The following is a 22,424-nucleotide window of genomic DNA, read 5'->3' as shown; positions in this document are numbered from 1 at the left end:
TTCGGCACTCTCTCGTTTGGTGTAGGTGTTGCTGGCCTTGTAGCGAGTTTCAACTTATGGCTTCGTGCGGCGAGTAGCCTTTGTTTCCCCGCTAACACTCCTTACCCGCGCGGTCGGCTCTGCTCACAGGTAAGCAAGTGTGGCTGTGGTTTTGCCAAACACCGTGGGCTGGAGTTGTTGACAGCTTTAATGCACTGCATATTTTGTTTGTTTTGTTAACCCTTCGCCGTTGGCGGTCTCACGACACCCGTCAACAGCGCCAACACTTAAACACACACGCACACGCACACACGCACCTTTCATTATACTATAATCCGACTTTTTGAGGCAATTAAGCCAGCGGCAGTTTAGTTAAGTCAAAAACAAAAAATAAAGTTATAATAAATGTAGTTAATTACCAACCCTCACCCCTCGCACCGTAGCGTAAATGCGAAACCCTGACCGCAGTTATTACGGCAACCTTGAAAATCCACTCAAATGAGACTCGCCCATTTTAAGTGCGTTGAAAGCGCCTTAAGTGCTTGCGATTTTAATAAGTATCTTAATTGTCCTTGAAAAATGCTTTGGCTCTAACGTTGCGGCAGTGCTTTATTATTATTGTAATTTTTGATTTTTTTTCTTTTTTTGTTTTTTTTTGCAAATGATTATGAGCTTTTTTTAATGTCCAATGGCACACATGCATTGCCATATTAATTTTAATCCTCATATTAATTATGATCAGCAAGTCAATTGCTTATTTTTTCTTTAATAGCGCCACTTTATTCAGTTTTCTTATTCAATTACCTTTTAAGTGCTATTAATTACAATGACAGTAAGCTGTGTTGGCAACCCTTATGCATTATTAATAGAAAATCTCTTTAACTGCCAATATTTTTTCGAATTCGAAAGCTTTCCTTGTTGGCGAACTTTATACTTTCCTAACAAAGAAAAAAATTAAAACTTAAACAAGTAAGGAAGGGCTAAGTTCGGGTGTCACCGAACATTTTATACTCTCGCATGGTAAAGTGATAATCGAGATTTCATAATACGTCATTTACATATTTTTCAAACACCGAATTTTTGTAAAGTTTTATTCCGCTATCATCATTGGTTCCTAATATATACAGAGAAGGCATCAGATGGAATTCAAAATATCGTTATATTTTAAGAAGGCGTGGTTGTGAACCGATTTCACCCATATTTCGTACATGTCATCAGGATGTTAAGAAAATATCATATACCGAATTTCATTGAAGTCGGTAGAGTAGTTCCTGAGATATGGTTTTTGGTTCATAAGTGGGCGAGGCCACGCCCATTTTCAATTTTTAAAAAAAGCCTAGGTGCAGCTTTCTTCTGCCATTTCTTCTGTAAAATTTAGTGTTTCTGACGTTTTTTGTTAGTCGGTTAACGGACTTTTAGTGATTTTCAACATAACCTTTGTATGGGAGGTGGGCGTGGTTATTATCCGATTTCTTCCATTTTTGAACTGTATATGGAAATGCCTGAAGGAAACGACTCTGTAGAGTTTGGTTGACATAGCTATAGTAGTTTCCGAGATATGTACAAAAAACTTAGTAGGGGGCGGGGCCACTCCCACTTTTCCAAAAGAATTACGTCCAAATATGCCCCTCCCTAATGCGATCCTTTGTGCCAAATTTCACTTAAATATCTTTAATTATGGCTTGGTTATGACACCTTATAAGTTTTCAGTTTTCGCCATTTTGTGGGCGTGGCAGTGGGCCGATTTTGCCCATCTTCGAACTTAACCTTCTTATGGAGCCAAGGAATATGTGTACCAAGTTTCATTATGATATTTTAATTTTTACTCAAGTTACAGCTTGCACGGACGGACGGACAGACAGACATCCGGATTTCGACTCTACTCGTCGCCCTGATCACTTTGGTATATATAACCCTATATCTGACTCTTTTAGTTTTAGGACTTACAAACAACCGTTATGTGAACAAAACTATAATACTCTCGTTAGCAACATTGTTGCGAGAGTATAAAAAAAACTTAAATAATTTTTGGGAATTCGACAACGTAGAAATAATACTGACCCCAATACTATTATTCAGCGGGCGGCGTGGCGCTCATCAGTAATTATGTGTGGTGTACTAAGGTCCACTCCAATCATGACACTTAACGCTATCTTGCATCTACATATGTCCCGTAGACATCGTCGGAAGATGTATGGCTGCTAAAGTTGCTATCAGACTGAGAGAATCTAGATTCCTAAAAGAACAAGTGTCTGAGCACTCGGAAATTCTCACATACTTTGACTTTATACCTGATCACTTGGATCTTGAAGTCGCCAAACCGAACTCTGGCGGCTTCTTTTCTGCGCATATATCGGCGAGAGAGTTGTGGGTGGGAAGAAGCCATTGGAGGAGATGGACAGTGAGCTTCTTTACGGATAAATCAAAGCTTAGGGAAGATTGGTGGAGGGATTTACTGTCAAAAGCTCTCTATCAACTCCAGCCACAGACTTCCTGACTATTGCAGTGTTTTCAAAGCCGAGGTAGCAGTCATTCTTCTTCAGAGAAGTGATTATTCACTCAGATAGTAGAGCGGCAACCAGCCTTGAACTTATTAACAGCGCTTTTAGGGCTGATAAAGAAGTGCCTAACCTTGCTATCAATAACACTGAGTGTCTTTGTGATAAGATTGACGTGGGTGCCAGACCAAAGCAGAATCGCAGGAAATTGTAAAGCTAATGAGTTAGCAAGAACCGCTATCGGTAGAATGGGAGCGGGTCGGTGCTCCCATATCCTGCCGTATTTTACTCGTAGATAGGTGGTCTTGGCGGAAGCTTGACCATCGGTACATGCGCTGTTGCAAAAGCCTTTTGGCCCAAGATCGATTGCAAGAGATCTAGTGATCTCTTTGCTATCAGTAAGGCTAGCCTCTCCCTAGTTATGGGCTTTTTAACGGGTCTTTGCGTCCACGCAGTAAGGTTGGGAATCCTACCAGACGCCATCTGCAGTAGCTGTATGGAAGAAGATTAGGTTGAAACATCCAGACACGTTCTCCTCTATAGTTCAGCCTTTGCAAGACTGAGGTTGAAGCATCTCGGCAGTCATACCTTCGGCGAACCAGGAGACATGGCCGACACGGACATTATTTGTCATTGACTCAAAGCGCCTTGTCGTTTTGAGAGTCTTGTGATCAATTACGTAAGATGTCTTTTAATAAAATATATTTATACCCTGAACAAGGTATATTAAGTATGTCACGAAGTTTGTAACACCTAGAAGGAAGCGTCGGAGACCCCATAAAGTATATATATAAATGATCAGTATGTTGAGCTGAGTCGATTTAGACATGTCCGTCTGTCTGTCTGTCCGTCTATATATATACAAACTAGTCCGTCAGTTTTTAAGATATCGCTTTGAAATTTTGCAAACGTCATTTTCTCTTCAAGAAGCTGCTCATTTGTCGGAACTGCCGATATCGGACCACTATATCATATAGCTGTCATATAAACTGAACGATCGGAAACAAGTTCTTGTATGGAAAACTTTCACATTTGCAATGTTTCTTCACGAAATTTATTATAGATAATTTTTTAAGGCAACTATGTAATATCCGAAGAAATTGTTCGGATAGGTGCACTATAACATATAGCTGCCATATAAACTGAACAATCGGAATCGAGTTCTTGTATGGAAAACTTTTGCATTTGACGTTGTATCTTCACGAAATTTAACATGGATTACTGCTTACGGTAATAATGTAATCTCCGAAGAAATTGTTCAGATCAGATAGCTGAATCTGAATCTGAAACTGAACACATAGTTACTACGTATAAAAGAAATGCACTTGTGAGGTATATTAGCTTCGGTGCAGCCGAAATTAACGTTTTTTCTTGATATATATCATAATAATAATTATATATGTAGTATAATATCAAACTATTTAGTCAAGTATGTCTGCAATCTTTAATTATGATTATTAAACGTGATTTTTATTTTACTCACATAATCCTAAATTCCAATCATTAAAGAAAGACATTTTCAATTTCACTAAATTGTGTGAAGTTGTCGCCAGTTGATATATCCAATTTAACAGTACAAGAAAAGTACTTTATTAACGCTATTTCCTGTTTACACTCGAGATCTAACCAAACGATAAACTTTGGTTGGCTCACCGCAGTCCACACATCCTGTGGCCACACAAACTTAAAACTGACCCAGAAAAACAACAAAAGTAAGTTTTTCCATTTTTTTAACTTTTGTTATATGTGTACTTCTTTTAGCGTTAATATCAGTGTAATGGATGCTGTGATATACATACATATATTCATACATTTAATACTTATATGTGCGAGTGTGGATGAAAGTAATGTCTTTAGTTGTAAATATTTGTGAAAAAAGGAAACGGATGTGGGTTACCAAAGGGATAAAAACGGTGAATTTTATAATAACTGGAAGACAACATACGCAATCATACAAATATAGATATTTGCAGGTGGGGATTGAAAAGGGAATGAAGGTCAAATACAGCCAATAAGCGAATTCTCAAATTTAATTGCTTGCATTTTGCAAATCATAGTATTCGTAAGGTTAGGTTAAGGTTAGCTAGTTGCTCAGAAACGGAACCAATTAAGGTTAAGTGTTAAATAGTTAAGTTCGTGTGGAATTTCATATTATTCAATTTTCATATTGCCACTGGCGGTCAATTGAAACCCTCCACCACTTTTCCGGACTATCATCAGCTATATAAATTTATATTATATGAGAAAATAATCCTAGTGAATTCCATGGCTTCAAGCATTACGGCGGTTACTGAGGATAAAGGAGGAACGAATCGTTGTTAGAAAAGCCTGTTATGAAGTCAATATTTCTACATAAATGGCGGCATATTCGAATCTTGCGTTAAATTTGAGACTTCTTTATAAGACACAAAGCAATTTTGAAGAAAATTGTCGTACACTGAAAAGAACTAATAATTGTTCACATTTTAAAAGATATCTAGAGACTAAGTCTAACATGATGTCATCTCATATTTCTCACGCAATTTTTACAAGTTTCGTCCTGCCAAACCTTTAGCTTCACCGCGTGTGTGCCAATGGCACAGTGTCCAGTTAGGACACCCTTCATGTGACCATATGAGCCTTGCTAAGTGTTAGTAGTTCTAAGGCTCTTTTTTGTTCTACACTGGTCTATGAGGCCTTCGCAACCCCACAAGTGCTGTTTGCTGATCAACGCTTACTAATCCATCTTACTAAGGCTATCTCTCTGACTTTTCTCGCCTCCTCGCTGCACGGAACCTCACACTCTCCCTCACTAAATCCACAGTGTCCATTTTCCCAAACTGTATGCAGGAAACGTAGACGAGGCTTTAGACAAGTCAGAACACTGCTCTCTGGACTATAACAGAATGACTCCTTATGTCTCATTGTACTCTATATAGTTTACGCTCGTAATGAGCTCCTCTTCAACCAGTTTCTGGTAGGAAGTTTCCGTGGAAATCATTCATGCAGTCATCTGTTTAAAGCGGAACACCTCCTACGAGCATCCAGAGGTCCTTCCTCATATAACTTTGGAAGCAACTAACTTCAGCCATGCAGCGACAGCCATAAACACCTTCACCGACTTCCTCTCAGTGGACGGCGTACTTGGAGTCAACCCACCACCAATTGCAGACAACGAGCTCGAGATGCCGCTAGAATCGAGAGTGACCCTTGCGCGGCTTCGTTCAGCATACTGTAGCAGCTAAAACTCCTACTTGTCCAGAATTGACAAAGACATATCAATTATATGTCCAGCATGCAAGGAGTCCCCGCATGACTCTAAACATCTCCTTGCATGACCAACTAACCCTACACCACATCTAACAACCCTCCATTTATGGTCCGACCACGACGAAACAACACGTTTCCTGGGTCTACCGTCGGATGACCTCGATCACAACTTATCTGACCACTTTAAAAAGAAAAAAATTGTTTTATTTTTCTTCTGTGACAATATGTGTCCCCCCCGAAACCACGAAATGTGAGCACATATAATTACATTTCCGCCACTTGAAAGCAGCAAGCGTACTTTTCGAATAATATTTATTACGAAAATAATTATTTCCGCCATATACTGCCAATGGCACCAAAAGACACACCGCAACGAAGCGAAATTTATGGCCAACCCATTTCCACAAAAGGTGCAATAATTTCGACAATAGTCAAGAAAACAACAAAATATACCGGTAACTTGGTGAAAGCAGCACAGACAGAGGGCAGAGGATCAATGTTTAAATTCGAACTTTCGACAACAAAATAAGTTCTCCGTTTGCTGTTGTTGCTGCCTCACCACGATGCTGTCGCATTATTGAAGTTTAGCGCAAACTGAAAATAATTGCAATTATTGTATGTATGTGTGGCTGTGTATAAGTAAGTAAGTGTATGAATGTATGTATGTGTGTTAGTGTGCAAGAGGTCACCGCTATTGTTTTAAGTGAGGCAACAAGCAAAAGTACCATCAATTGCAATGTAATCAGGATTGGCATGGCGACGTTCGGTGAAGAGGCAGCCGCAAACGAATCGGAGAAGGGTAACAAAAGTGGAAAATACTGCAAAAGAAGAATGTCTGAAGTAGTCAAGTGAACGAACTATACGCTTCGTTGCTGGCGCTGGCTGGCTGCTGATAGTTACCGTACTTAAAAACACCTTGGGAAGTTATATATATGTGCTATATCGTGATACTCCAAGTCGCTATGGCTCACCTGCATTTCGGTTCTCAGAACGTGCCAGATATGCCACTTTTATCAGCAGCCAAGTATTCGCTTATATTCCGGCAAATATATAGCATCCATCCGTACTAGGGTTGTTATAACGCACTTCGAATAAATTTTGACAACTGATTGGTTAATTTTGAGGTAAGCCCAACTAGCTCAGCTATCACGATATAAAAAATAATTTTATTAATACTAATAAACCCTAACCAGGCAAACGACCAACAATAAAACAAGGAAAAACGTTAACTTCGGTTGCACCGAAGCTATAATACCCTTCATAAATACTGGTCAGTTTACCCTTCATAAATAGAGAGAATCCCATACAAGAACTGTTACTGGTCAGTTTATATAGCAGCTATCTGCTATAGAGACTCGATCTGAACAATTTCTTCGAAGATTGCACCATTCCCTTAGGCAAAAGGGCCTGCCAAATGTCTTAAAGTTACTTTTTAAATGAAAAAACTTTCCATTGAAGCACTTTATTCCCATCGTTCAGTTTGTTTGGCAGCTATATGCTACATTAGTCCGATATGTGCGGTTCCAAAAACGGGTAACTTCTTGCTGAAAAAGTGCGAGCTAAAATTTTGAGATCCATATTTCAACAGCTGAGCGACTAGTTCACATTTATACACATTATCCAAATTCTGTCATCAGAATCCTTTTCCTATACAAAAGCCTCAAAAAAAAATGTTTGCTGAGACTGAGTCCATTTTAAGGAATAATATATACATTGATATAGTAATTTAATCGATAATATCTATCGCTAACATATACCATATTTCGATAATAACTAAAATGTGACACTTAAATCAAATGTAGACAAATTATACAAACTTTTTAGCCTACCTGGTATAAAATATTAACATGTTTTTTCTAGAAAGTGAGATAGTTTAGTCATTCGTCCTAATATGTATATATCCAATGTGTGTAATTTTTTATATTTTTAAGCAGTATAGTTATGATCACTAACGTCTCCTATGTGTCGAACCGTCTTCCAGTCTCTCTACCACCCTCATTAAATGGATGTAAAGTCCAGTTTACTTTCCAAGGAAGAAGTGAAAGTTTGATGCTCGAATTAGGGAAAATAGTCATGCTCTAGAATAACTGCGTCATTGACCTTACTAATTTATTCGAGTGGAATAAATTAATTGCCATAGTAAACTCATAGAAATTATTTAGCTAAATCCTTAACCCTTAGAGTTGACAAAGGTTCAATGTGGCTCGAAAATTTTTCAGAATTAAAATTGATTATTTTTATGTCATACAACAAAAACATTTGCAGTTAAATAAACTTTTACATATTTTAAGGCCTGAGTATAAAAACCTAAACATTTAGGGTAAAGTTTCGCAGTATCGTACTTTCGGGCGGGCAGAGATTTAGTGACAGTTAGATAAACTGCTACACTCGGAAGGTATAAAACTTATCTATCTACACAATAGGGGGATTCTCTTGCAAAATCCTTGCAGAGTGCACGTATTGCACGAATTTTGGAATTTTATAATGGAAGCAACGACACAACAACACGCAGAACGCAGAAAAATTAAAAAATAATTGCAACCCTGTACTAGCTTTCATTTTACATAAAGACGTTAAATTGTTGAGGAAGAGTCCGTTGTGATTTACGTGCGTACCTGCCTGCGAAGGCCTAACCTCACGGTGCTTTCTATTTCTAGAAACACGTAGATAAATACTATGCGTTGATCAGCGCCCCAAAGCATAAATGCATTCAGCACTCATACTTTGGTAAACCAAAGCATGTGTGTATTCTGCACTTATACCGTGGTTCCAATTGATTCGGTTGGATAGGGACACCCTAGCCGCCTTGGTAGGGTACGAGGCCAACCTAAAACCTCTGCCGTACTCTGTGTCCGGCACCCGGCCGCAATGCGACTCCACATTGGACAAAATGCCCTGCCTGCATTTAGGTTCAAACCACAGCCACCACAAATCTCCACAAAGGGCCAAACCCAATGAGCAGTTTGGAGTTACCTCCAAGGGCTAACTGCTCTCCGTGGTACCAGGTTAAAGTCTACTACCAGTTGAGTCCCCAAAAACTCAATGACTGGTTGCATTTGTCGCTGTCGCAAATGCTTTATATTATGTGAATAATATGAAGCTTAGAATATGACTTCAAGCTGTAATATTCAGCACTATTCTGACTTAGACCATGCTGACATTTAAAACAAGACCTGTAATGTCAGACACAGTGCTTGTGGATTTTAGTCGCCTCTTACGGCAGGCATGCCTTACCACGGGTATATTCTTCCCTCTCCACGCAGGGGTCCCCCTACCCGCAGGGGGGACATTGTTGAGGAAGGTAAGTTTTAAAAAGATTTTATAATTTGTATTTAAATTCAAAAAATTGTTAGAGTTTTTTTGTTATCAATGAATGAAGAAGGTTCACAATAGTCATTCACAATAAATTGACCGAATCAGCTGTTCATATATCACTAGATTCTGCAATGGGTGCTCTCATGGCCTTGCGTATTTCGGTATAGAATTTTTGGATTTTGTGTCAAAAGTATTTGTTAAATACAAAAAGTATAACCAACCTCTAATTTTCTAGTAAATCAAGTTATAACAGAAAAAATGTTAAGTTCGGCAACACTGAAGTCGTAATACCCTTCATAGGTGTACATTTTATAGCATGAAGGGTATAAAAATATCTCTATATTGATTTTTATCTGCCAGTTTAAATGGCTACAGTGGTCCGCTCTAAATAGTTGACTAGGACAACAAAACATAAAAAAAAAATTTTGACGATATCTTGGAAAATAATAAAGTTTCCCATACAGAGATCGATCAAACTAAGATCGGTGTACATCGGCAGTCCGATATCTCAAAAACTGAAGAACTTTTCAAACTCTCTTACATTTTCTGCTAGGTATTACAAGCTTCGTGCCACACTTAATATAGTCGGCAAAAGGTATCCGGAAGTACTTCGACAGATTTCTTTGTAATAATAACAATTCGGAACTACAAAAGGCAAAATTTCATTCAATTCATTTGCTACCCATTTTCTACACTTTCGGATCTTTCTCATAGCTTTTGAAAGCTAAGGTCTGAAGTTGTTTGCCGTACAACATTTAGCATGACTGTCATTTGCTTTTGACTCAAAGCATCATCTTCATCCAATATTGTTTGCTGTTCGGCGTCTTTTTTTTTTGGGTGTCTTCCGCGTTCCTCATTTCTCACAAGAAAATCATTATCTCTAAACCGTTTTCACTATGTTTTGCATGTTGCTTTTAATAAAGCATGATCGCCATATATCTCGTCAAGCATTCGTTGCGTCTCTGCAGCACTTTTCCTGCCTTGCCTTCCGCTAATCATCACTTTTCGGTAGAATGAAAATTTATGATGTTGTATGTTGAATAGCTGTAGGTTATGTTTGACAGATGTCACTTCATACCGGTATATAGCTTCGTAGACAACTAAATAATCTTCGTGCAAAACTACATGCTTGCAAAAGTTTAAATTTAGCACAAAACGGTTACAGAGAAACCTTCTTTCTCAGCTGACGCATTCACCGAATTCTGATGTGAAAACATGCTATGTGTGGATATACATATCTCGGTGTAAGTATGTGCTTAACGCTATTATCGCGTCAAATGTTCTATACTACTTGGAATATTTACGCGTTCCATTTTCGCTTCAATCTCACTTTTGTCATGGCTTTCTTCTTAATTCTTAAGTAAAAGCCAAGAAAGCTGTGCACCAGTCGAGCTTCCTGCCTTCGCATAGCAGCCCAGGTACTTTCCACACTTCTATTGCTTTTCTGCTAGATTTTGCGGCGGATGCTTACATACACATATGAAGTACTAAATAGCCGTATTGTGTGCTTACGCCTAAGCGGCGCTACATACATACATAGCTACATACATATATACATACTAAAACCCATAATATGTATGTATTTACACAGTTATCCCGTATATCTATGCTTAACCTTAAATGTTTTTACCTATTTAGTTGTTGTAAGCACACTCAACCGTAAAAATTAACAACGCAATTCCGTGGTGAGGATATACAGGGTGTATGCCACAAAACTTCCGTAAGCTTAACAAAACTGTCAATGCAGAAAAATATTTTCAGTTTACAACCTTTTAGCAAATAAATACCTACGAAAGGATGTTTGCGGCAGGAGGAGGATTGAGCCAGAGAAAACGAAATAAATATTTGATAAAAAAATCACATGCTATTAACCTCCGCATACATCCCTGCACTCCTTATATATAATACTATTACAAGCTATGCTAGAGCCCCCGCTCATATGAGACACCTGCTGGAAGTCAAGCACGCAGAACATTGCTTAATGATGCGAAAGTGCTGCGGCATGTGGTGCGAAGTAAAAACAAATACAACTGAAAACAGGAATGATACAAAGGAGACAGAGAAAATGCTCAACACACAACAGGAATTCACTAACAAACGCCTTATACAACGGTATAAATAGCTGTTGTAGATATTTTAGATAAGTGGGCAAATTACAGAACTTTCTTACGGTCGATTTGAAGCCAATTTTGGAACGAAATAAAATTGTATAAACAAATTTTTAATTTTCCCTTGTTGTTGTTAGAGTCAGATATGGTATAACCTAACATAGTTTAAAAAAAAGTTTTGGAAAATTATACGTTAAAAGTGCACTATATATGGATTGAGTATCTATAAACCATATTAACCAACCAATTAAGTTCATATTTGGATCTCATTTTAATAACATGAAATAAATGTTCGGTGATAATTATTTTTCACGAGTAAGTGTTTTAACTGGTACAAATTATTCAAAGAGGGTCGAGAACGCGTTGACGATGAACCATGTCCAAAACGGCCATCAACATCAACTGATTATCAATCGACGATTAATAGTCAGAGGTCTTATTCGCATCGTGGGAATATCTGAAGGATCAGTTAAAATCATTTGGGCCTAAGAAAAGTGAAAACACGATTGATTCCAAAATCACTCAATTTTTTCGTAAACCAGCGTCGCGTAAACGTCTGTGAAACAATGCTTTCCGACTACCAGTATGTCATGAAACGTATCATTACTAGCGATGAGTCTTGGATCTATGCCTACGACTCGGAAACAGACGATCTAGGCCGTATATCGCGGCAAAGTTGAGCCGAAGCCGAAAAACACGTCAAATTAAGTCAAAAATCAAGGTTATGGTGACAGTTGTCTTCTATTATCGACGACAAAAATCCGGATCAAGTTGTTGTTTAGCCCAATTCACGAACATACCACGATTCTGGCATCAAACGACTTCAGTTCTTGCGTCAATTTTATCTTGTTAGAGTGTAGGCCAAGGCCGCAGCATCCGACGCATATTGAAAAATGAACTCAAGGTCAAGCCTTTACAAGTTCCAAAAAGGTCCATGATCACACAGCAAGAATTACATGACCCAAGCAGCTCAGCACCGCAATGGGCGCCTCAACATATGGCGTCAAAGAGCGACATTTATCGGGTGCTCTGAGGCTGCTTCCCGTGGGCAATTGACATTTTGGTCGCAAACAATGGACGTTTCAATATTTCAGCGACTGTCTCACAGCGAGAAAGCAATAATGGCTGAAAACAACGTTTCGAACTTCATTACGACCACACAATGGCTGTCGAATTCTATGCCTATCAATGGATTATTCTCTGTAGGCCATTTTGAAGAGCAAGATTCGAAGTAAAAAATACACCAGTCTCGAGATGCTGAAGAAAGACATTGTCCGTGAATGGGCCAAAATACCGGCAACTCACATTCGGGCAACTCATTTCGGCATTCGGATTGCGATTCGTTTTTTGACCGTCTCAAGGCCATAGAGCAAAAGTGAATTGGTCCTGAATTTATGATTATTTTCATACATTCTGTACTTTAAAATAAATAAAAATAATTTTCCCTGTAGTATCAACAAATCCTTAATTAGCGTATTCTGTGAAAGACTGAAGTCCAGGGCCAACAAACTGATTGATCATTATCATTGTGTTTGCCGACCTGGTAAATCAACCATCTTCCAGATAAGTATTTTCGAAACGTTAACTCCTAGAAAATTTCCAAGTAAAATATATCAACATACAACAACTTCCTGTCGATTTCAAAGCTGCCTCCGATAGCACAAAAAGTGTTCGAATCTATGCCACAATGTCTACATTTGGAAACTCTACAAGGCTAATATGACTATATAAAATGGCCTCAGCTCGGTCAGAATACGTAACGAACTTTCCGAGCCGTTTGAAACCAAACAAGGTTTCCGACAAGGTTTCGCCTTAACCAGCGATTGCTTTAAGGCTGCTGCAACCTCGAGAGGTCGTCAAGAAACGCTCTACTGTTAGTTGCGATTTTCGCCGGGAAGATATTTTATAGTCTTCTTTCTTCCATCTATTGGCAGCTTCTCCCACATCCCACATTCATGCCAAGTTTTCACGATTGATTCCATCAATACTCAGCCATGTATATTTATAACATGTATTATAATCGAATAAGTAGCCAGAGGCATACCTACAATACCTACTTTTCTGCAGTCAAATTCTAGGGTGATGCCTGCTCTGGCTAGCTCATCTGCTTCATAGTTATCAGGAATATAACTACTTCCTGGAACCCATTTCAGGTTTAGCGTGAAATAGGCAGATAGATAAGAGCTCACGACATTACTGCACCAACTGAGACGAAAACCTAAGAGGATTTAGTGATTTCCAAGCCACCTGGCTATCTGTATATAAACATGTGTTCCTTGTTGTAAGCACACTCCATGCAAGAACAAGAAGTTTTTCTTTAATTGTTGTGATTTCCGCTTGCAAAACGCTACAGTCGTCTGGTAAACGGACAATGAATTTCCCGAATCTCGAGGAGTTTGTGCTCATTCTTTTACGCATTTAAAGTGCTGTAGCTGCCTGCTTTACCTTAGCTTCAGAGTTTGGTTTCTATAAGAGCTTCCTGTTCAAAATTAGTCCAATTAGATTGCCCTATCCTCTATTACTAGCCTGGTTCCATTTTTTAATGGCGGCAAACGTATAATTTCGGAAACTCTAAATTGCCAAGTGAATAAAACTAGCTCTGTCTTGCTAGCATTTAAGATTAATCCGCACGATACGGCCCAACGATTTCTACTTCTTAATTGGCGTAGACACCGCTTACGCAGATCGGAAGCCGAGTTAACTACAGCGCGTCAGTCATTTCTTCTTTTCGCTACGTGGCGCCAATTAGGATATTCCAAGCGTAGCCACTTGGTCCTTCCAACGGAGTGGAGGTCTTCCTCTTCCTCTGCTTCAGCCGGCGGATACTGCGTCGAATACTTTCAGAGCTGGAGTGTTTTCGTCCATTCGGACAACATGACCTAGCCAGCGTAGCCGCTGTCTTTTAATTCGCTGAACTATGTAAATGTCGTCGTATATCTCGTACAGCTCATCGTTCCATCGAATGCGATATTCGCCGTGGCCAACGCGCAAAGGTCCGTAAATCTTTCGCAGGACTTTTCAGTCGAAAACTCGCAACGTCAACTCATCAGTTGTTGTCATCGTTCAAGCCTCTGCACCATATAGCAAGGACGGGAATTATGAGTGACTTATAGAGTTTTGTTTTTGTTCGTCGAGAGAGGACTTTACTTCTCAATTGCATACTCAGTCCGAAGTAGCACCAGTTGACAAGAGTTATCCTGCGTTGGACCCATCGATTTATGTCATTTAATATTGTTTGCCTCAGGTTAACAAGGGTGTTCGAGAACTTGCATCTAGCCGAAACGGACACATCATCAGCGTAAGCCACAAGATGTACTCCCTCTTTTCTAGGTATAACAACATTTTAATCATTGTTTAAAACCTTAGAAGTGGAAAGAACACCTGCTCCATGATGTTTCCCCGAGGACCCAACTCCCCAACTCAGATAGAAGGATCAAATGCGTACAGACCTGGCGAAACGTAAAATCTCTAACCGGCGCGGTCGTGCGACGTAACCACTATAATAGTCCACGAGCAATTAAGTAAAAGTCAACCAATCAAGGAGCTCCAATCATCCACCCGTCATTACTTTCTATTTCTACTCGCTTCAAATGCAAATATGAATGCATCTATATTTAACAATAATAATTTAATTAGAAATAAAATGGAATTGTTATCATATTAAGTGTGCAGTTGAGGTATAAGGACCAGGGATGCATGCGGTGTGGCCATTAAAAATGCAATGACAACTCAACGTCAATCGCTACTATCCACAACGGCAACAACCACATCGTCGCACGTTACCGCTGTGCGACCTGGAGCCATAAATAAAATCAATGACGTAAATTGGAATGCTCGTTTGCAGGCTGCTCGCTAACTGACACAAAAACGAGCACACACTCACAAATGTAGGTACGAGGTTGGTACAATAATTATTTGGCCAACAAAAGAATAGCGAAGTAGTGGAAAAATTGGGATTAATTTCTCAATATTGTCGCCCTTAAGTTTGATAAACTTGACCCAGCGATTCCCATACTTCTTTCAGTCATGAAATATGCATCTACTGAAGGTTTACGAAGTAGGCTTCAGTGGCGGCGTTAAACTACTCGAAGTTGAATAATTCAGCATAGTAAAGCCATTAAGGCAAACTTCTCTTGGTAATCGAAGTAGATCACACCTTTCGAATCCCAGAAAAAGGTGGAACTTACATGTCTGGCTGATAAGGCAATCTTCTCCATCTTCGGAAGTGATTAGTTGACTGCGAATCCCTGGAAAAGGTGGAATTTACATATCCGGCTGATAAGATAATATTTTCCATTTTAGTCGACTGCAGCATAAGCAAGTACAGCATTCAAGTCTTCTTTGCTTTTACTGCGCGATTTCTTTTCCAAAATGAGATCAAATTCCCAATCGATATAGATCTTTTAAATTTTTCTGATATTCAAAGCTAATCTACGAGTCTGATTCGGCTAAAATTATGACAGTTAATCGGGTGATCCAAAAGTCATGTGTGAAACGGTAGAAATTAGGAACTATAGGAACATAAAATAATCGGATCACAGGTCTCCTCAGTCTGGTGGCGGTACGCACCTGCAGATTGGGGCTGACAAATCCATAAGATCGCAGAAAATGTCAGGAGCAAGATACCAGGAAAACAATGGAGTATCTCTTGTGCAAATGTTCCTTATTGGCAAGGCTTAAGCATTTGGCGGCCCCACGTTACGAGGCACTGGAATAGGAAGGGTTAGTGAGGTCACAGAGTCTGTTGAAATTCGCATCAAGCGCAGGCATCTTAAATGATGACTACTTCTCTTGGACTTCGTAACAGAATACCATCTGATATCGCAATGGAGCAAAACTGGTCCTACCCTACATAATCAGCTGAAGGCTAAACAACTATCGAACCACCCTTGTATCTAGTGCAAACATGCAATGCAGAGCATTTTGCAGAGACATTAGCGAGCGCAGTGTGGAGGTGAGATGATGCTGTTGCCCCTTAAGTACTTTATGGAAATTAAATTCAGGTGCTGCTTCATGCTAGCTACAGACGCAAATCTGTTGAAATACCGCCAATTCGGCGGACAAAAAAAAAACCCGATGAGCTGACGCTGCAAGCACTGTGGGTACTCCATCGAGATTTGTCTTGTTAAGGAGATCTTAGCACTACTCTTTGCTCCATTAAAAATCAATTGTGAAATATGTAACACGACGCAAGCGACGAGTGGACGGCGGGACGTAAGGACGCAAGGACACAAGGTAAAGATGTATTGGTTAGCAAATGTTGAATTTAGCAGAGACGCTAGCGCGCACGAAAGATGGTAGATAGATGGCTGAAGATAGAAGACTAAAGGGTCGAGAATTGCTCTCATTTAAATTGGCTCGTCGAACGCTGAGGCACGTATGACCGCGTCGCATGCAACAATTGCAATGATACTGAAATGAAGTGCTTGTACGAATGTGTGTGTATGTGTGTGTGTATAAGTATGTAACTTTATGCGGCGGAGCGTGAATGAATTTCTAGTCGCTTGTAGTTTGAATTTCAATTTGATTTCATTTGGCGACATTAGCGCTGGCATTTGAAATTATTTTCGTTGTTAAATTCGAATTGGATTTTGAATATGAATTTGAATTTGAATTTTGAATTTAAATTTGCATTTGAATTTGAATTTATATTTCCCGTTGCATATGCAACATTGCCATTTCTGCTTTGCATTTGCAGCTGTTTTTGCTCCTTTCGGGCTGCATTGTTGTTTCTTTTGTTGTACACAATCAAAGTAAACTTTTGAAGTTTGGTGAATTGAAATTATTTGAGTTGGGCGTTGCAGCATCCTTGCCGCAGCATCGTTGCCGCAGTAAGCTCTTTAACTTTGAGGCTGCCGTCGAGCTATCAAACTTTCAAGTGTATGCTTTCCACTGCCTTATCGATTATTGTCTGCCATTCGTTGTGCTTTTGTAATAATAATCTCAGATTTGATCCACATATTCATTTGTACACGGTTTGGCCGGAAAGGATAAAAGGACTGTACTTCGGAGCGTGCGCGCACCGACTGGATTCGGTAGAGGGCGTTCCTAGCTAACGAACGAGTGGCTGGTCAGTTGTCTCCGAGCAACTCAGGACAAACATTTTCGGGCGACGTGTTTCTGTGACTCGTGTAAGCCAAAAACGCAGCGTTCGTTAGAGCAGAGGTACGTCCACCTAGAGTTTGTTCCTCCTGGACAAACAGTCAACGCCAAGTTTTAGGTGGAATTCCTCAAGAGACTCAAATGAAGGGTCAAACGGGTCCGACAAGGCATCGCAGCCGATTGGAAGTTGCACCGCAGCAACGCCTTGGCTCACACCGCCTTTCTTGTGAACTACCTAACTTGATGTGGCCCCCCGGGCTGTTTTTGTTTTCTTGCCTGAAAAGACCGATGAAAGGGGATCCAAGCAAGCGCACCGCGGATCTCAAGGCTAATCCGGAGAATGCCTTCCGTGACGCCTTCAAGACTTGGAAATCACGCTGGCAGCGCTGCATCAACGCAGAAGGAACGACTCATTTGTAGATGGCTTGAAGCACACATAAAATAAGTTGAAGATGGATTATTTGGCAATCCAAAAGCTGACCGGAATAGCAGATAAAGCTATTGAAGGTGCAAGGTGGATGCAGGGCATCAAAAAATATTGTGCAATTACAAAATTTGATGTGAAAAATGCTTTTAACTTTGCGCACTGGCCCCACATAATGCGAGCGTTGTAAAATCTCAAAACTCCGGCATATTTATTGCGGATTATTAAAGCTATCTGTCCGACAGACTTCTGTTATACGACACTGAGGAAGGGATCACAAGATATACTGCAACTGGTGTGGTAACACAAGGGTCTTTTTGGGCCCCAGTGTTATGGAATATATTGTATAGCGGAATCTGCGGCTTCCTCAATCGGAAGAGGCTGATATAACCGGATACGCCGACGATATTGCTGTGGAAAAAGTAGCTAAGATGTTGCATCAAATCTAAAGCGCATGTGTGTCTACATCCCAGAAATTTAAAAACTGGCTAACTGCATTGAAACTTCAGCTAGCAGAGCCGAAATCAGAAGCATTTCTGATCAAGAGCAGAGAAAACCATTACTCTAAACATTGGCGGGTATAACATTACATCACAGCCATCACTAAAATACTTGGGCGTGGTAGTTGATGCGAGACTCAACTACAAAATGCACCTTGAAGAAACCTGTGAAAAAGCTGCGCGAGTAATATCGGTCTTATCGCGAATTATGGCCAACATTGGTGGGCCAAACCAAGACAGACGGTTACTTCTAGCAAAAGCCAGCCAATCGGTTATGTTGTACGCCGCTAAGCGCCATCAGAGTAGCCAGTGCATTCCGCACCGTATCACACGAAACTTTAAGCATTATATCATGTATAATGTCACCAGATATAATGGCCCTGGGCTTAAGAGAATGTACGTTACCAGCAAAGTTCTCAGCAGGTTGTTAACCATAGAAGAACGAAAAGAAGAAAGACGAACGAGCCTAAACGAGTGGCAAACCCGTTGGAACGCAACAATCAAAGGGCGATAAATGCACCGGCTTATTAAAAACGTCAAAAGCTGGGTGGATAGATATCATGGGCATATGGATTTCTATAAGACGCAATTTTTAACTTGACATGGGTGCTTTGCAAAGTACCTATACTAGTATGGCCACGATAATGGCGTGACGTCTTCCTTTTGTAGACCTAGAATAGTAAAGAAAGAACTTTTTTAGAATAGCAGATATCAGAGCGCGTATCACCGGAAAACATGGTACCTCACATATGTATGCTGCGATGTAAGCAGGTGTAGCTCACCGTAAAAGACCTGACCGCGAAAGTTAAAATAGAACCGAAAATAGCATAACGGATGCGAAAGAGCGAAGCAAGATTAACAAACAGAAAGCGAGTAAACTGAGATGCAAGAGCCAATAGGCTAGGCTTCCCTTGCGAAAAATACTTAACGGTAGTCCCGCAAAGTTTAGGGTATACTACGTAGGCAAGATCGACATAATAAGAAATAGGATCGAGCGTTATCCCAAAAGAGGTGCACTGAGCGTACAGTATGAATCGTGCATGCTGCCACAAGCTGCAGCATCTTCCAGAATATCGTCAAATTAACCAAGCTTTTCATGCAAGCACTTTCCAATCTGAACAATTTTCGCGAAAATTACGCAGTTACTTTGAACAGTCCACGTCAATTTTCGTGAAGATACGAAAATAGGTTCCAGAAAAATATCAGCAAGACTGGCCATCCACAATTTTTGCGTCCAGCGAGGTATTTTTAATCTATCACATCAAGAACAAGCGTAGTGATCAACTATTATTGAAGATGTGGAGTTAGGTTATATAACTAATGCCTCATGATGGCGTGGGATCACACTTAAATTGTTATGTATAGTCCTTTGTGAAGTCAGACGAATGAATCTTGTTGTTGGATATCAGCCAACAATAAAACGCCCTAAACCTATTACAAACTTGATTAGAGGTTCAATCTTGCCGCATGAATCCCAATCCGAAAGAAGTGTAGAGTTAGAACTCTTACAATCATTTTAATATGTACCCTGCAGAGATCCTCGAATTCATTAGACCTCTTACGATTTATTCTGGATCAAAAAGACCTTCCAACTGAATGGCTGCTGGTAGTAGATCAACGCTTGCTGAGCTGTGTTGAGGTTCAAGAAACTGGTAGTGAACCACAAGAAGCCAAGGGAGGACCTATCCGTTCCCATTCCACAGTTATTGAAGCTGTAGTACTGTCCAAGCAAGCGATTCAGGGTTATCCTACAATACAGTACCGCTGTGACCCGGTAACCAACCAAGCTAATCAACTCGACGCTAGAGATTAGGAGTCTAGACATCCCTTCTAGCCTTGAGAGCACAGTCGTGGACTGAACAGCTGCTGGTAGTAGATCAACGCTTGCTGAGCTGTTCTGAGGCCGATACCACAAGATGCTAGCGGGGCTCCTATCCACCGTAGCCAGGCAACCTCCGCTTGGAAGACGCTGCAGTGGTCGAGAAGCCCAAAATTGAACAGTATACGCCTCCACCAACACTCTCGGCAAGCTTAGCTGACACCGACCTCGAAGTTATGTGAATAGACAAAGTACAGACAGGGCTAAACTCGGCTACCTGGCAAACTAAAGATTTTGGAATTAATTTAAAGTATGCGAGAATTCCAGTGTGTCAAGACTCGCAGTACTCTTAGTACACGGATGCTCTGACTCTGAGGGAAACTTTTGCCGCCATACAACATGCGGTTATGTCCACCGGTACTACTTCGTACTACTTCGGAGCTTAAAAGCAGAGACAAAGGATAGAAACCTGGCTACTAGTTCATGTTAATTAACAATTAACAAACACTTACCACTAATTCCATAGAAATCAAATAATTAAGTAACGAATCAAAGTGCTCCAGCTACAAGAGCACAGTAACTTAAATTATCCCATGTCCGTTTGTTATCTTTTTGTTTTCCCACCTTGCTTACTCACCTATAACATTCAACCGGAAAGCCATGGAGATCTTCGGTTCCGTATTTACTTGACATTCATAGATGCCGCTGTCACGTGGCTGCGCGTACTTCACCTGCAGCGTCCAATCCTTGAAATCAGCGGTGCGTACAACCTGTGAATACAAAAGCAGGCAAGTTGAGGCAATCGAGCGCACATTTGCGGAAAGCTAATAACGTTGATTGTGTGTTTGTATGAAATATTATATATGCTTGTGTGTATGTGTGTGTTACTATATACTTATAATCACGTATGCAAAACAACAACAACAAAAGATGCGCGCACTGTCGGACGTGCATTCGACAAACGCAGCGCAATCAGAAGTTCGGCAGTGACACGGACAGCGAGTCGAAATTAGTTGCCAATATGTTAATTGGAGCCGAAGGGCGAATCAAAAATTAAGTTCGTTGAAAAGTTGGCGATTTTCGTGTTTTGTGTTGGCATGTGAGTGGCACAGTGCGCTGCAAGGTTGCTCTTTTTATGCGCCCTGAACAAGCACGTTTCTACATACATGTATATGTATGTGTATATGTACATATGTATGGCTTGTAATTAAATATTCGCCAAAATCGCTAGAAATAGATTTATATTCATTGCTTGTTTGCCAAGTGTAAGTAAGCCAAACTCGACACTTTTCGCACAATTCTTAAATGCAATTAGCATTTGCAATTTTGCCATTAACCGGGTTTTTGCTGTGAAAGTTTGAAAGTAAACGCATTAGTTTCCCCACGGAATTGATTTGTGCGCGCAAATAATGAAATTCACTCAATTTTCATTATTTAATAAATTCATTAGCTATTATGCTAATCGACTGCACTCAACTGCGATTTCAGCATTTTTTGGCGGATTATTAAAATTGCTTATATTTCGTTTATAAAACAGAGTGCGAATATAAAGTGTGATACATTTCGAGGTTCCCTACCTTTTTAATGAAAATACACAGAAACTTCAAATTAATCACATGATCTCTGCGACCGATCGACCTGCCCTAAACTTGAAATAATCTGCTCTGCGAAGTGTTCTCTCAGTAAATGCATTGATTGATGCGATATGTGGAAAGTGGAGCCGTCTTGATGAAACCAAGTGTTGCCGCGATCTCGAGCATCAATTTCAGGCATTAAATATCGGTTATAATAAAAAAAACAACCAGACCGTTGTTTTTTCTGGATGAAATGGCAGCTACAGGTTGCTCTTTGTCGCAAATGTTGCAATTTTATTTGTTTACATACCCCTTGAGCCAGAAATGGGCCTCACCGTTGAACAAAGTTTGGCTCGAAATCGTCAGATCTTCTTGGAACCTTTCACGACCTCATAGAGCGAGGTGATGTCACTTGCAACGGTCGAGCGGTTTCAGTTCTTGAACAAGCTGTATTTTGTATGTTTTCAATGGAAGAACTCGACGTAAAATACGCTAAGTCGTTCCATAGTCCGAGTTGCTGCGAACTCTCAGCTATGGCTGCTATATTTTTTTCACTGCGGGCTGGACGTTGTCTATACGGTCGAATATTATCGAATAATGAATGGAGAGTCTCAAGATGGGTTATGGTGATGCTAATAGTACGCTTAGTAAGTCAATTCTGTGGACCATAAGTTAACGTTAACCGAACGTGTATTTTCGTAATAAAGTTGAACGATTTGTAAAGGTTCGTCAGACATAAGTCTTTCCATGATGGAATGCCATAAAATACTGAACAAAAATAACATGACAGCTTGACATGACTTACAGGTGATCTGTCAAAAGAGTCAATTGAAACAAGAAAAAATGTTAACTTGAA

The 22,424-nt window shown here is 40.0% G+C and overlaps 1 protein-coding gene across 1 annotated transcript in view; it reads right to left on the bottom strand.

Annotated features, from left to right (window-relative positions):
• Nucleotides 1-22,424, bottom strand: part of LOC120768322 (hemicentin-1) — a 196,791-nt gene that overhangs the window by 32,997 nt on the left and 141,370 nt on the right. Inside the window, exon 4 of the mRNA XM_040094960.1 lies at nt 20,632-20,764. Within this exon, the coding sequence (XP_039950894.1) occupies nt 20,632-20,764 (133 nt within the window). The remainder of the gene's footprint in view (nt 1-20,631; nt 20,765-22,424) is intronic.

The sequence above is a fragment of the Bactrocera tryoni genome, chromosome 2 (genome assembly GCF_016617805.1).
Source record: "Bactrocera tryoni isolate S06 chromosome 2, CSIRO_BtryS06_freeze2, whole genome shotgun sequence".
In the NCBI taxonomy this organism is placed as follows: Eukaryota; Metazoa; Arthropoda; class Insecta; order Diptera; family Tephritidae; genus Bactrocera; species Bactrocera tryoni.
Note: the sequence above shows the minus strand (reverse complement) of the source record. Positions and strands in the feature narration are given on the sequence as shown.